This window comes from Setaria viridis, chromosome 2 (assembly GCF_005286985.2).
Source record: "Setaria viridis chromosome 2, Setaria_viridis_v4.0, whole genome shotgun sequence".
Lineage (NCBI taxonomy): Eukaryota > Viridiplantae > Streptophyta > Magnoliopsida > Poales > Poaceae > Setaria > Setaria viridis.
In genome coordinates, this window is record NC_048264.2 from 41,332,601 (window position 1) to 41,349,123 (window position 16,523).

At 46.0% G+C, this 16,523-nt stretch overlaps 2 protein-coding genes and 1 pseudogene across 2 annotated transcripts; all 3 read right to left on the reverse strand.

Annotated features, from left to right (window-relative positions):
• Positions 1 to 1,399: 1,399 nt before the first annotated feature.
• On the reverse strand, positions 1,400 to 4,534 carry LOC117845585 (uncharacterized). Its single transcript, XM_034726650.2, has 3 exons — positions 4,238 to 4,534; positions 2,502 to 3,929; positions 1,400 to 1,924 (listed from the first exon to the last, which is right to left on the reverse strand). Exons 1-2 carry the CDS (start codon positions 4,251 to 4,253, stop codon positions 2,551 to 2,553), a joined length of 1,395 nt encoding a protein of 464 aa, XP_034582541.1. The 5' UTR covers positions 4,254 to 4,534; the 3' UTR covers positions 1,400 to 1,924; positions 2,502 to 2,550.
• Positions 4,535 to 7,908: 3,374 nt separating this feature from the next.
• Positions 7,909 to 8,949, reverse strand: LOC117844420 (putative F-box/FBD/LRR-repeat protein At4g03220). The gene has a single exon (XM_034725128.1). The coding sequence runs from the start codon at positions 8,947 to 8,949 to the stop codon at positions 7,909 to 7,911; it is 1,041 nt and encodes a 346-aa protein (XP_034581019.1).
• Positions 8,950 to 14,389: 5,440 nt separating this feature from the next.
• Positions 14,390 to 16,323, reverse strand: LOC117846116 (uncharacterized; annotated as a pseudogene).
• Positions 16,324 to 16,523: the final 200 nt, after the last annotated feature.

Sequence of the window (16,523 nt, forward strand, 5' to 3'; positions counted from 1 at the left end):
TGCCGCTTGAGCCTGCAGTGAAATTATTAATTAGCGGGAAATGAAACAGATGACCCGGTTCTTCGGCGGCGCGCGGAGCTGGTCATCACTGCTGCACCTGGCAGGTGGCCGGGCACGTCTTCATCTCCTGACGGCACGCCATGATGTCGTCGTCCCGGCTGATCTTGGACAGCTCGCCGGCGGCCAGCCGCTCGAAAAACCTGTCGCAGGCACCGAGCTTGCTCAGCTCGTCCTCCCGCTGCTGAGCCCGCTGCTGAGCCGCATCCGCCTTTGCCTTCTCGGCATTCGCCTTTGCCTTCTCGGCATCCTCCTTGGCCTGGCACTTTTCTTTGGTCATATCAAGCTTGCATACTCTATCGACGTCGATCTTCCTCTGCGCAAATGCCTTCTGAAGACTGCAAGCGCAGTCTCCGCTGGATTGCAAAGCGACAAATTCTAGCATGCCACAGCACTTTCCAACATCTTCCTAGAGGTGCCATCAATAATATCGAAGCCATCCAATATGGTTCTGCCACATGATAGGTCCCTGGTGGAGAAACGCAACCGCTCAAGACCCAAGAAACAAGCGTCGCCCAGCGGGTCTGCGCTGCCTGGCACTGGCAGCGAGAGCCCCAGGAGCAGCGCCGCCACCAGAATCAGGGCCTGTTGCTTCCAGGGCTTGGCCATCTTTGAATTTTGTGCGTGTGTTACTACTGTACGTATTGCGATAATAATGCTAGTGTGTTGTGTATGTTGGCAAGCTGGATGTGCGATCGATGCTGGGTGAGTACGTGGGTGGGCCTTTTATAGGCTCAGATTTGCCGAATTACATATAAACTAATTATAAGCACGCGCTTGCTTGCTTCAGGCGTGCTCCTTTTCTTCAATTAATTCTGTTACATGATGGGTCGCACTATAGCTTCTACTTGAGCGAACGTGCTTACACGTTATATATCAAGTCCACTCTTCGAGTTGCAATTGCAATCATCCGTTCCTTTGCAACAAGATTGGCAATAATCGTCACAATAAAAATGAAACACGAGGTGGCCAGCTATGCCGGCCTGCTCGATCGGACACCTATAGCTGGTGGCTGCCGTGGAGCTGGAGCCAAAATGCAAAATCTCAAGTGTTGACAGAATTGATTGATCGTTTTTTTTTTTGAGATCGATTGATCGTTAAAGGTTAGCCAAGCTAATTAATATTTTGGTCCATTCTGGATTTCTGGGCTAACTTAGCACGTTGTGGTAGTGGACGCATTTCCTTGATGCCAGCAACCAATATTGCTTCAAATCCGCATTGATAAGCTCATTGGAATTAAAACTTACAGGTGTCTGAATGTGTGCATGTTGTAAGCAAGCCCTGCTCCATGGGCCATCTACCGTGAAATGAGCCGTGTGTAATTCTGCTCTTGGACAAGATGTACGAATACAGCACCTTTCCAGTTAAGTTGAGGTGGAGACTTGTTCATAAATTTAACCACAAGCCAGAAGAGAACCAAAATCAGACCTCAACAAAATATGTGACCACAGGGGCTAGATACAACTACAAGTTCTAACAAAATATCATGCATAATTTTGGTGTCTAGCTAGAAGAGAACAATGTTCAGTTGTAGCCTTCAGCCTTATCCCAATGTTCAGTTGTACCAGATAACTCAGGTATGGCAGGCTAATCAGCTAGGAGAAGAAGAGGATCCTTTACTTCAGAAGCATGATGCTTTAGTGAAATCTTTATAGAATAGACTACAGCAAGGGTACAGAGTTCCTTGTGCAGACTGAAGATTCCTTTGAAGAATAACGCTATCTCTTACAGAAAAAATAAGACATTTGTTTTTTCCACCCAATTTCCAGTGGCAGAATTGATAGTTCAGTCAGATGCCACGTCTCATTGTATCCTGCCAATTAGCCTTTTGTCCCCCAAAAAAGCCGTTTATACAGCTAATTGTAGCCTGCACAAGACAATGGCAATAACAACGAGGAGTGGCCATTTCATAATACGAGCAACGTAATGCTCTCTTGCACACTTTGATAATACAGCACATGAAAGACTAGTGAAAGGCTACACTTTTTAAAAGATTATTATTGTTACTGAAGAAGTAATCTAGCCTTTTCTGTCTTATATATGATGCAGCACATAGATGTCAAAAAAATTGATGGATCACCAGCACTGCAGGAGATAATAATAATATATAAACATGTATCTTCCTTTTCCCCAGTTGGAAGCATCAAAGATATCAACATAAGCTAGTGTGCTTTGGTTGAATGTGTTTCTCTACATCCGAGAAGGGGCACTAATACTCAAATTAGAGATCGAGCACACCTGACAGAACAATTTGACCTGATTTGCTTGAATAATGATCAGCATTAAAGTTATTAAATTTATCCAGTTTCAAGGTCCAGTTTGAATTAATTTCCAAACCTAATCTTTTTCAAGATGCGAATGCAAAAATTCAACATAGCTTAGCTACTTATAAATGAAGTTAAACAACATGAATTTTAAATAGATAACTAGGACAAGATACGTACCAGTGACCCACCAAGCGACATGACTTCGTACACTAATACTATATCTTTTTTACTTGTCGCCAAATGGCCCAAACTGCTGCCAGATATGCTCAGTTAAATCCCTTCTTAGCTGGCCATGTGTTGCTTGACTACAAACAGGGGCACTTCTCTGGAGTACATTAGTTAAGCAATTGGCAGGCCCAGTTTTGATGTTTGATGGTAAAACAGCCGTTATACCTGAAGCTTCATTTGGTTCAGAATAAGTACTTGCCATGTCTTTCTCATCCTGAACTGCCATGTTATGGAGAATGACACAAGCTTGCAGGATTTTCCCAAGAGTTGCTCGTTGGAAAAAGCGAATTGGACCACGAACAATGGGGAAACGAGATTGCAGGACTCCAAATGCGCGCTGAACATCCTTCCTTGCCTCTTCTTGATGTTTAGCAAACAATCGTTCCTTTTCAGTTCGAGGGAAGGGTATTGTCTTAACAAATACAGTGCATTCTGGGTAAATTTCATCAGCAAGGTAGTATCCCATATCGTATTGACTCTTATTGATGGAGAATTGCACCGGGGGAGCTTGTCCTTTCAAGACTTGAGTAAACGACAGTGATTGATTGAGAACACTGATGTCATTGATGGAGCCAACAGCATTGAAAGAAGCGTGCCATATCCAGAGATCTTGTGAAGCAACAGCTTCAAGAATAAATGTGGCAAAGCCGTGATCACTATGATTAAGACGACGCATCCATTTAGGAGGGCAATTTTCCCACTCCCAGTGCATGCAACCAATGCTTCCCAACATGCCAGGGAAGCCAAGGCCTTCACCAATTTGTAGTAGATGCTGCATATCAGCACTAGTAGGGCCTCGCAAGTATTCTCCGCCAAACTTGTCAATCACCCCTTCTGCAAACCGCTCCAAACACTCCATTGCTGTGCTCGTACCAATCTGCACATATTCGTCCACAGCATCTGCCGCGCAGCCACGAGCTAACATACGAATTGCCGCTGTACATTTCTGCAGAGGTGACAGTCCTTGGCGATAGCAGATATCAGTTCTCTTGGTGAAATAGGGGGACCACTCACCTAGCGCACGGACAATACGTAGAAAGAGGGGTCTACTCATCCGGTACCTTGTTCTGAATACTTTTTCATCATAGACTGGATCTTCAGAAAAGAAATCAGTGACAAGCCGTTGATGACCCTCTCCGTGATCTCTCTCTATGACTCTCCTATGAAAACCAGTCCGGCGGCGAGACGTACCAGTTTTACCAGCTTGCCGTGCTTTGATTTTGGCATGAATCTTCACACTGATCCGCTCAAGTAAATTGTGCAGGACACAGTGCTCAGCAATGAATTCTTCCATAGTGTATATGCCTGTTGGGTTGACTGTGTTTCTATCTTCGGAATCATCAGAGCAGGACGAAGTGTCTGATTGATGGGACATGCCTACAAAGATAAACAGTGACAAATATTTCAACATACATGATTTTCTTAAGGCAGGAGGAAATATAATGATTAAAGGGTTCACTTGTTCAAGCAGGAGATAACCCTAGACGTGGCTACGGTGAAAAGTGATACAAATCCTTAATCTTTCCTGGCCAAAAAAGTCCACCAAATATGCAGATGGCAAGTAATTGGACACCAGCCTAACCCATCCTATAATCTGATTCGACAGTTTGGTGGAAATTTTACCCTCGGAAGTTGAACGTAATCAGATATAATCCCACAACAATAACGAGGAGAAGAAGGATAACCTGCTTCGCCGCTCATCAGTGGAGATTGGTCGGCGGGTGTAATTTGGGGAATGGGGAGACGGCGATGGAAAGGCAAATTCCTCCTCCCGACTGGATCGCACCTCGCCGTTGGGGCAGGAGCGCCGCCCGGCACCGGCTAACGGAGCAGTGAAGCGCGCAACGTCGGTCGCGGAGGAGGACAAGGCTGGCAGTGGCGAGCGCACGGGTTGGGTGGCGCCGCGGAGACAGGGGGACTGCCACTGGACGGCGCAACCTGCCGGCGGCGGTGAGAGGCGAGTGTGGTGGGGACTGGGGAGAGGGAGCAAAGAGGGGGTGGGCGCTCTTCTATAGACGGCCCAACCCAACATGACAACACCAGCCCAGCAAATATTATGCCTCAGCAGTCAGAACACATAGCCCACCAAAAAAAGGCCCAGGCTTCATCAATGCTCCACTAGACCACTACGATCTAGTAAAAAAAAGAAATCAGTGCTTCACCAATCACCACTACAAAAAAGAAGTAAATTTTTAACAAAGCATCAGTGTTTGAGTTTCCGACTTTGAACTGGATATATATACGCACAATTCAATCTGGTCATCAAGTTCGTTAGCTAAACACTACTGGATATAATATGCACGAGGCCAATAACAAAATGAAGCGTTGCTTTGTAAAGCATATGAGCATACATACATTATAACTCGAATCTCATGATACAAAAAATGATTGCTAACATATGTTTCACAAGGGAAAATTGCTAAATTTATCAAGCTAATAATTGTGATCAGACGTCATTCTGCACCTAGCTACCTATATCTGTTGAACTCAGCATTATATTGTTTCACTTCTTTTCAATGCAATTTATAGCCATGTTTTTTTAGTGTATCTGTACTAAAGGATGTAACTTGGTGTCAAGTGTGTGAATCTTTTATTTCTAGTACACTTACATAGCTAACGACAGCAAAAACTGAAAATACTTTGGAAAATACATATGCGAGTTTTATTTCTTGGAGAAGCAACTTTATCCTAGTTAGAAGTGGAACAAAACTATCTTACAGAAACATGACCATTTGTTCTATACATTATACTTGTCAACAATGTCTAATCATTACCTATTTGGCACAGCTAGAACACTTTTTTTTCTTCTTCTGAAGTGAACCACCCATACATATGCATCTGAAGTTGAGTGAGTATAACCTTCAATGTTTGTGAACGAAATTCACAAGCCATGTGCACCCTCCTCCATATTAGCTAGCTCCACGTTAAGATTCAGTTGAAATAAAATCATTCCAATAGTGTCAGCTTGATGTATTAATTAGCATGCATGCAATGCTAAGAAATTAATTCAAGACAATTTTTTCCGCTTGGTCACTAAAATCATCTATTTAAATTATCTATCGTGGTTTTGACAGTCGATATCAGTGTTCCCCTTTGTCAGTATGATTGAATATATGCATATATATAGAGATAAATTTAATTAAGGTTATAGGGCCAATAGTGGAAAAATTTAAACTGAAAAACAACAAACTAAAAAAACATTACAAGTCATTTTAGTACATATCCATATGAAAAACTAATCAATTGGTTAAACGCTAGCTTGAGCCAAATTGTGCATCTAATATAGCTAAATGCATACAAAATGTAATCATGCATGATTACATTTTTTATGCATTTAGCTATATTAGATGCACAATCATGATTACCACAAGCTTCAATAATAATGAATGAAAGATCAGGACAGAAAAGTTTTCTACCACCAATAAGAAATAGCACAGTTGCACAGATTTAAGTTCAAAACTGATTAATTATCTTCAACTCTTAACATGGCACTTTATATAACTGTAAGAGAGCTAGTTTAATAAACTAAAACTACCAAATGCTAAGATTGACTTATGATCCAATAGCTTGCTCCAAGTATCATATTTATAATATGAAGTTCACAATCAGTTTACTTAGCCAAATACAACATCAAGATCTTTTTTTTCCTAACTTTCAGCAATATATAGAGAAACATATTTGAGATTGTATGCGCGATTCAGACAAACTTTTCTTCGGAAACTGACTTTGCCAACGACGAGGATCTTGAGCTGCGATAGTCTTTCCCGGGCAGCAATCCTGCCTACCCAAGCTAGGTCTTCCGGTGCAAAAAATTGACATCGCCAGGCAAGAAGCACTCCGATGGCTTCCAGTTGTGTGTCATCTGCCAAAAACACAAGACTAGGAGAGGCTCACTCTAGATCTAGTGCTCTGTCATGCTGGTGACGTCCACCATTATTTTCTTGCAGCCGAATATACATACCCAGCTACCAGGTTATCCCATTTTAAAACGGCACCAGTCACAAGCTTATGCACAGAAAACTGATGATGGCGAGCTCTATGTCTGGAACATAACGTAGTAGACAATAATGGTTCATAAGCAAAACCATTTATAAGAATATAATAATGTAATCATCCGGTGCAAGCATCTGATCTTAATTGTTCTATTACTGGATGCATACTGATCCTATACAACAACACAATGCAAGCGTCCATATATATACAAGCATAAGCTGCTTACAGCCAATGATTGCACAGTAGTTTAAGGTGGCACGAAATTATCTCTAATTTAAGCACCAATAACAAGACTGGAGCATTGTAGATACTCAAGAGTAGTCAAGCTCGACAACAATCGAAAAAATATCAATAGCAGCATATATGTCGACCTTAGATAGAGCAGTACATTTTTAATAACTTAAAAATTCAATGTTATAGTACAACATAGAGTGATGATAATACGTTCCAAAATAATAGATACTGCCCCAATAAGCAGCACCATTAACAAAAGCAATTGAAATAGACAAAAGCTATCAGGCATGCTAGCTTGATCTTGCATATGTTTAATCCATGCTTTTCAGCATGAGTAGAACTCGATATTGCAGCCTGACATAGATAGTGTGCAGAGCTTGCGCAGAAATCTTCTTGTTGGATTAACACCCACTGAGAGTACTAAAGAAACCCTGCGGAGGCCTTTTGCCTTTCTCATAATATAGTATATGAAGCTCTTCTCATCTTGTGTCTCACTAAACCCATACATAACCACCCATTCTAGAGAGATTAAGTCGACTCCTTTGTCTCTCCAGATTGACAGTTGACGGCAATTGCAATCAGATGTGCATGGGATATACCCGGCCTGCTGAAACACAAAAATAAAATAATCTAGTAAACCTGATTTCGACAGAGGTAGATAGCAAATAGGGGTAGAATAGAAACTAGTAAGACAAGAAATATACCTCTCTACGAAACATTTGAAGGGACAACTTTCTCACACAACTGCTTTTCTTGAGAAGGCTTATGATTGTTGGCCCAAATTTGTGCTTAGTTTGGTTCGCAATGAACTCCAACTCAGAACAATAAGGAAGATTCACATTCTCTATAGGGTTGTTTTGGTCTGCATGATCCTGCAAAGGTACCCAGATGAACTATCATCAGAGAAAGAAATTCTAGTTATGCCAAATATCTTAAATAAAGTCAGTAAGACGTTTTCTTGCTACCCATGCATTATATATTTTCATCATTAAGATCTACCGATCAAGCACAGAGAAGTATAAAAACAAGATATTTTTTAATAAAAAATAAAAATAATTTCATGTCATATAGGAAAAACATTACTAGTGCAAAATGCAAACTCTCATGAGCATCTATCATATATAGCAGATCAGCAGATGTGTGCATGATAGATACGTACTGGAGCAATAGGAACTTCGAGCCGTAGAGTGTGGACACGTGGGAAAAGCTGCAGGATCCTCATGAAATTTGACGAGCCTCCAGCGGCATCCACCAGACACTCAAGCTTGAGACAGGTGACGACGAGCCTCCGGAGGCACCCTGGCAATTTCCATGGGCGAAGCTGGCCGGGGCAGCAGTCTTCCCAGTGGAGCTTCTCCAGCGCCGGCACAGAGAGCAGCATCAGCGCGCCGGCGTTGTTCAGCACAAAGCACGTGTCCACCACCATCTCGCGGAGGTTTCCGGCCACCACCCCGAGCCGCTCCAGCTCCATGATTGCGGAGAGACGCAAGCTCAGGAGCGACTGCGAGGCGACGGTGAGCACCCTCAGGCCGTCGACCATGAGCAGCTCCAGGACCCTGATGCGAGGGCAGCGAGACGACACGGCGTCGCTGATCCCCTCGCCGTCGTCGGTGAACCGGACTCCGGCGAGGTACAGCTTGGTCAGCCTGGCGAACGTACCTGTCTCGGGCATCCTGAGGTCAACCCCCATGAAGGTGACCGAGAACTCCGTCGCCCTCGGGAAGCACGGCAGCTGGAGCGTCGCCTCACCCACCATGTAAAGGTTCACCGCGTCAGGGGACAGGAAGATGCCGAACCTGGCGGTGACGCGCGGCGCGGCGAGGGCGGCCGTAGCGGCGGCGAGGCGGACGGGGTCGTCGACGCCGGCCGCAACGTCGACCGAGATGAACAGGTCGTCTATGTCGACGTCGTCGGCGTAGCCGCGCAGGACGCCGTCCACGAGGTCCGGGAATCGCCGGACGCGGGGCGCCGCCGCCGCCGCGTCGACGTCCTGGAAGAGGAGCCGCGGGAGGCGCGTCCAGACGCCGCCCCAGCGGCGGGACAGCACGCAGGTGCGCACGGCCTCGACCAGGGGTATGAGCACCAGGATGTGATGGAGCAGATTGTCGGGGAGGTCGCTGATCCGGTCGCCGCCGGGACAGGAGACTCCCACGCTACGATTGTCAGCCATGGCGAGATCAATCTATTGGAGCCTCATATGCAGGAGAGGTTCTAGGGTTTCGTGACGGCGGCTTGCTGCTGCGTGGAGCGGCGGAGAGGGAGAGCGCGGCGCCTTGTAGCGGAGGTGTCCGAGCAGAAATGGTATGGTCTGAAGCGCATTGCTCAGGGTCAGCTGGGGAATGAGTGGGCAACGCGCGTACACAGCTGGACGCAGCGCCGACGAGCCTCGGCCGTGCATCTCAGAACGGACGCCTTAGATGAACCCAACGGCTCGCTTTCGCGGAATTTTTTATTTTTTAATACAAAATTAGTACGTAATTACAAAATAATACGTCCGATTCTAGAAATTCCAAAAATGAACGTCTACCCAGCGGACGAAATCTAAATTTCGTCTACTGATACGAGCCACTAGACAAAATTTCCTATTCGTCTATCCAATATGGACGAAATCATGATTTCGTCCATTTATATAATCCACAGAAATGACGAAATTGCATGACGAAAACTAAATTTCGTCCACCCATCGGACGAAATATTGCTTTCATCCGGTACCCAGACAAAAATTTAGTGTGCATCCCTCGCCCCTCGCCGGACCCAGCCGCCCCGCCCGCGCAGGCCGCGTGCCCGCTGGCCCCCGCCGGCTCTGCCGCGCGACCCCGCCCAAGCCGGTCGCACGCCGGCGCATCCACCGCCGCGCCGCTCGCCGTGCGCGCTCGCTGCCGCTGTCGCCGTCCCGCATGAGCTCGCGGCTCCATGCCCGCTCTACCAGCTCCCGCTTGTTGCGGCGGCCTGCTCGCGTTAGCCGCGCCACCTCACGGACCCCAAATTCGTGCGTTGCTCGCGGCCGTCGCCACCCGTGGCCCGCGGCGCCGCCGCGCGTGAGAGCTTGCCGCGGCCACTCGTACAGCCGGCTGAAGCCCTCCACGTACAGCCGGCTGGTGGCGTGGTGCAGCTGCAGGGAGGAGCTGCTGCTTGCTTCTTGATGGGTGCATATTGCTTGGTGGATTCTATAGATTGTATTCGGTGGAGCTAGGAAATTAACAGCAGCCCTCGCGGACCGCTCGCCCACGCTCGTGCGCCCGCCCGCTCGGTCGCTCGCATGCTTGCCCGCGCTGAGAGAGAGCCGACGCCAGAGATAGAAGAGAGAGAGGCCGATAGGGGTAATTTCGTCGAACTGTTGGACGAGAACGTGATTTCGTCTGATGGGACGACGAAATCGTCGGACCCACAACATTTTCGTCCGAACAGCTTAAAATTGTCTTTTGGACCGACGAAAATCTTATTTCGTCTACTAGTTAGAAGAAATTTCTATATTTCGTCTGCTCGGTACGAAAATAGAATTTCGTCTGCCTAGCAGACGATAGGGGCACATTTTTGAAATTTTTAGGATCTGCGTATTAATTTGTAATTACGTACTGATTTTGTATTACTAAAATAAAAAAATTCGCGCGTACACAGCTTGTACCTTGTAAGACGAAAATGGAAGGTACAAGCTGTGGGGTGAACGGGAAGCTTATGTGCGGCGATTACACGTTCATACACCGTAGTTCTCTTTGCTGAAAAAAAAAGGGAACACATGGTATTTTGGCGTAATAAGCAGCATGTGTGTATGATGTGCATAGGTATTTGTGGCCAACGCACGCACGGACATGATTCGCGTTCTCTTCCTCTTTGTGTGCCTCGTTGCAGGATCATGCAGATCGAAACAGCCTTATAGAGAATGTGAATCTTCCTTATTGCTCTGAGTTGGAGATCATTGCAAACCAAACTAAGCACAAATTTGGCCCAACAACATTTATAAGCCTTCTCGAGAAAAGCAGTTGTGCGAGAAAGTTGTCGCTTCAAATGTTTCGTAGAGAGGTATACTTCTTGTCCAAATCAGGTCAGTTACTAGATTATTTTTTAAAAAGTTGTCTGTCAAATTCTTGTAGAAACCTTTAGGATGACAAATTCTTGCAGAAACCTTTAGGATGACGATTCATCATCCGCACCCCCTCAGGGGCGATCCAAAAATCCCATCCAGAAATCGACACTCCCTAGTATCAGAAACCCGAAATCCGTAGAAAACCAACTTCAAAACCATCTATATCCGTTCTAGCCAAACAAAAACCCAAAACCATGCCCAATTCCACTCCAAAATCGATGCATCCACCATGATCTCAAGGAACCTAATCGCCCGCCTACAGATTCTAAAACAGAGTTTGGTCGGCTTAAAGAGCAAGTCAAGCCGCATCTTGGATGAGGTCTACAGGGTACCCCCGATCCGGGTCATGCAATTCTGCCAGATCCCCAATCTAATGTCGTGGTTAACGAAGGTTATGAACAGAAGGATGATTCTATGGCTAGGAAGCTTGTTGACGGCAATTAGTGCGTCAATTAATGAACCGCAAGTGCACGGATTAGTTGTAGCTTTTTCCTTAAAGTATTCCCTCAAGGTTTATCAATCCGTGGAACAAGTGGATTGCTGGCTCTCACTTTATACTAATCTTATCAACGAAATCAAGCAATATGAGTTGTGTAGAGTGACAAACTAATCTAAACTAAACAAGAAGCAAAGGTTGATACAAGATAGCAAACAAAGATAGATAAGTGTTCTTTCCCTAGAATCTAGGTTCACATGAACATGCATCTACTACACAAATACGTGTTGCCTTCACTAGCTATCACAGAGATTATGTGCTTGCTCGGCTCTTTCCCTTCTGTATGTTGTCACTACACAGGGATACTCAACAACTCCGCTCACACATCTATATCAAAGCATCCGCAAAGTTAAGCTAATCACCACAATTACCACAAACTCTACTAACGACATATGAAGCGCTCACATATGTAAATAAAGCATTGCAATGGCATAGACCATGAAGCATTGATAGGCATATTGTACATGTAGCAGTTACATATCAAAGATCCAAATAATCCTAGGGATGAACAGAGGCTTTACCCCATCATGTTACAGAGATTGATGCAAAAAGGGGTGAAGGAGACTCTGGAGAACGTCGTCATCGAAGATGGTGGCGAGGGGGGGGTAGGAACACCCTAGGCCGATCGGCCTGAGGGTTTCCTTGCACCTCTTGACTCCCGCCGACATTGGTGGTCGCGGTGATCTGATCTAATCTTTATTTTTCTTCTTGTGGTAGTGACGGCTAAGTCTAAGCTCGTCGGGATTCACCTCAGGCCGATCGGCCTGAGGGCTTCCTTGCGCCTCCTGACTCCCGTTGGTGTTGGTCGTCGCGGTGGTCTGATCTAATCTCTATTTTTCTTCTTGTGGTGGCGGCGGCTAGGTCTAAACTCATCGGGATTCTCCTCCTTGTTGGATGTCTTGGGTATTTATAGTTGGCGGCGTCGGTTCGGGTGCCTTCAAAGCTAAGTTTCTGTAAAATAACCCTTTCCTTTGGGCTGATCGTCCTGCTCTGTTTTAGCCTCCGATGCTCGAGTGCTTCATATAAAAGTTGTAGATCTCGTCGAGCTATGCAATTTTCCCTGTAAATTCGCCCTAATCGGAGTTCGGATGAGAAAGATATGGCCCATGCAAGTTTCAGCTCTTCCTGCGGGCCTGCAGTTCAATGTTCGTGTTTGGGTCCAAATTCAACTCATAGAAAAACCCTTCATTTATGTCATATTTCCTATAATTTTGCAATATGGTTCAAAACACAACACATATATGAATATGGGGTTATTTCAGGTGCCAAGTGGTGGGTTAGTATAAAAATATGCCTGAAAATACTAGTTAAATGACACTAAAAGTGTGTCAATAACAAGCGTCAATAGATACCACGTGAGGGTCTGGAGTTACAGGAATTCACATATAGTAAGTTGTGTTATATGATCCAGGGAAGGTCATTAGAAGGAGAAGAGTGGGGCAAAAATCTGGAGACCAAAGGATCGGTCGATGAGAGTGTTACATGGAGTATGCAGAACCTGATTCAGGCTATGGAGTTGGAGGATTACCTTTACTGGTTGTATATTTATTCCATGAATAGTTTCAACTATGTGATCAATGGAGGCCCATGGAAACATAAGGGCAAGGCTCTCAATATCGTATACTATGATGGCAAAAGATGTCAGTCAGAATTTGTCACCGAATCCTTTGTATTGTGGACGAGTTTCTATGATATCCCTATCGAATTGGCATCTATCGTTTCTGATCGTGCCCTCGGATCAAATGTGGGGGAGGTGCTGGAGGTAGGCAGAGTCCCAAAGGATTACAGAGTAAAAGTGTTGTTCCCTATGGCGGAAGCACTGAAACAAATAGTCGAAGTAATGGTAAAGAATGTGGGAATTATGGATTTTAAGGTGAAATACGAGAATGTGCTTTTCCTTAGCCTTTGTCGTGGAAGGTTGGATCATGCATAGGGAGGATGCCCTGAGAAAGGGCAAGGAGTGAAGTGTCAGTGCTTTGGCAAAGATTTGAGAGCGTATCGAACAAAAAAGGAGATGTAAAGGAAGATCACTATCCTGGAAGGCGGGGATCGGAATGAGAAAGTTCTTATGACTGCGAGTGCTACTAGTACCACGAGCGAGGATAAATATGGAGCAATCATGGAGACTGCTGCCAACTCTAGTGTGCCACAGCATCCACAGGCAACTAATATGGCAATAGACCACGAGGTACAGTACCAGAAAGAGTTGCCTGTGCAGGATCTGCCAGAAGCATTACCAATAGAAGTAACAAATGAGCTGTTTGAGAATGTCAAGAAAATGCATGTGGAAGACGGGGTGGTCATGCCGTCAGAATTTACCCAGGGACACAAGGAGCCATCAAGTAGGGTGTTTCTACCCATACCCTACTTGAGTGGCGATGCATCCTTCGAACCAAGTACACAGTCCTTGAAGGCAATGAAGGTAGATGGCTCGAGAGAGAAACGGAAGATTGATAATGTTTCCTCAAGCAAATCGAGGGGCCACGGTGAGTCTAAGGAAGATGAAGTACAAACAGATATGTTTGATGGTTCTCCGGCAAAGCGAAGGAGAAAAATTGAGGATGTTATCAAGGCTACTGAAAACCTGGTGGGTGCTCAAGACGAGCCCCACCAAGAGCAATGAATGTTATAGCTTGGAACTGCCGGGGATGGGAAACTCCCAGACAAATCGTGATCTTACTGCCTTTGTGCAGTATTACAACCCCAAGCTGGTCTTCTTGTCGGAGACTAGACAGAGTGAAGCTAGAGTCAAGAATTTAAGGTGGAGACTTGGCTTGAAGGGCTGTTTAGTAATGAGCAGTGTTGGTCTTAGTGGAGGCATTGCTCTATTTTGGGATGAAAACCTAGATGTTAAGCTGGTGATTATTAACAACAGGCTCATAGATGTGACAGTTCAGGAGTCGCCATCATCTCCTATATGGCGCATCACCTTTGTGTATGGAGAACCTCGAGTCGAAAATCGCCATCTGCTGTGGGATTTATTGCAGAGGATTAAATCTAGATCACCATCATCATGGATTGTTACGGGGGATTTCAATGAAGCGCTTTGGCAATTCGAGCATTTTTCTGAAAGTAGAAGAGGGGAAAAGCAAATGGAGGATTTTCGAGAGACCTTAGAGTTTTGTAATATGAGAGATATTGGATTCAAAGGCTTGCCATGGACTTATGATAACAAACAACAAGGTCGGCCCAATGTGAAAGTGCGGCTTTCTATCTCTTCAAGTGAATCAAGAGTAATGTCATCAATCTTGTAACCCTCTGCCAAGCGACATGGGCAAGACAATGGACACGAGTTCCTCTGGAAATAAGAAAACACAATACTACTGCATTAGCGGCAAGTATGTACAGAAAGGTTAACTATGTTTGATTATGTGGCTGTGATGTTCAGTTGGATCTAAATCATGCGTAGTTCCATGGAAGTCTACTTGTCATGTTACCAATGCACAAATGCATCCCCTGTCCCCTCCCTAGTTTCCACATGCACACAGAAAAAAAAGGAAAACAAACAAAATTCATCATTTTCTCATTTGCACGATTAAGACTCAAATTTGCTGACCTTGCCAGTTGCCACCACCACACTGCACTACCCTTACCAGTACGATAACATGTTTGAATAACCTCAGCCCCACCTCAATAAACACCAGATCAGGAACCTATCTATTCTCAAATAACAAGCGAAATGCCACAATCGTTTAAAACATTGAACACTAAGGTTAGGAAGATTACTATAGACCTAAGAATCTGAGAAATTACCAAAGAGGGGTAAGGACCATCAACCAACATTAGGGAAAACTTCCTTGTACTATTGCAATTCCTCAAGAGATGCAGCATGGTTCGTGCAAGGCCACGGTGATTCCACACTGAGTATACTGACAAGTTCTCACAGTTGGGAAGCTTGTTTGTTTCACTCAAGAAGCTATTGTACTCAGCGATTCCCTGCCAACAAAATAATCACTGGACAGAAGAAAATGATTTTTTTCCCTTTTTTGGAAAAAAACGATACGGACGCACCTGCGAAATGGAGACACTCAGTTTCAACTTGCCAACTGTATCAAACCGCTGCAACAGGGATGCCACCAGAGAGTTATAGCTAATGTCTAGCAGTCGGAGGTGACGACTTGCATCAGTAAACTGGTGGAGGCGAGGGTCGTCATAGGTGCCGTTGTTCCAAACTACCTCAGCAAGCTTAGGGGCAGAGATATGAACCTCAATGGCGCGAGATGCATTCAACACTTCCAGCCTAGGGGTGACGAAATCTAGCCGCCCTATGTTTTCGACATGGAACCATAGCGACTCAACCGTGTCCGAGCGTATGGAGACGTCCGAGACAGCAACCAACAAGACCTGAATGCTCAGTTTTCTCAGGCGTGGGCACAGCATGGACACAAGGGCTGTCAGCTCGGTGCCATCCATTCTGCAAGATTGTATCCTCAGATCAGTCAGCGCCGAGAACATGCCGGCTGGGCACAGCCGGAGCCGCCATTGCAGGTCGAGCCTGAGCTTGATTGTCTTCGCGCCTTCACAAGCGGGAAGCTCGATCTCATTCTCTTCTCCTTCAACTCCCGGCTTGTGGAGCGAACCTATCAGCATAGGCACACAGACAACGAGCGCGCCCACCAGACGCTGCTGAGAAGCGAACCGCAGCCATGGCGCGAGGCGACTGGTCAAGACGTTGGGGCAATTATCGGGCAGGGTGACCTTGAGGCGCTTGACGATCGGGGCGGTGCAGGCGGGGAGGGCGGCGTCGACGGAGTCCAAGAACGAGGCCGGCGGCGGCGCGTCGGGGCCGCCGAGGACGAGCTCGGGTGGGCCCAGACGTGGGGCCAGCTGCGCGAGAGCACCCCGCCTGGACGGCGGCGGCGGCGGTTTTCACCCATAAGCGGCGGGTGTAGGGTTGCAACTCAGAAGTACTCGAATCGATTGGAGGGCGTTTCGATTTGGGGAATGGCTTAGGGATTCGCGAGGTGGAGAAATCGCGGTGGCGGCGGCGGCGGCGGCGCTACGGTTGCAGAAGTGCTCTGCGTGCGTCGGCGAGTCGACTGGAGCCCCTGAAAATGGCACGAATGGGCTTTGACATGTGGACTTTTGGGCCCGAAAGAGTTAGGATCCATGCACTGATTAGTTCGGGTCACGTCGAAGCTTTGAATACCGATTATAAAACTAA

Bases quoted from the DNA above. Each gene is read 5' to 3' on its own strand.
- LOC117844420 (XM_034725128.1), bottom strand. From the start codon at position 8,949: ATGGCTGACAATCGTAGCGTGGGAGTCTCCTGTCCCGGCGGCGACCGG.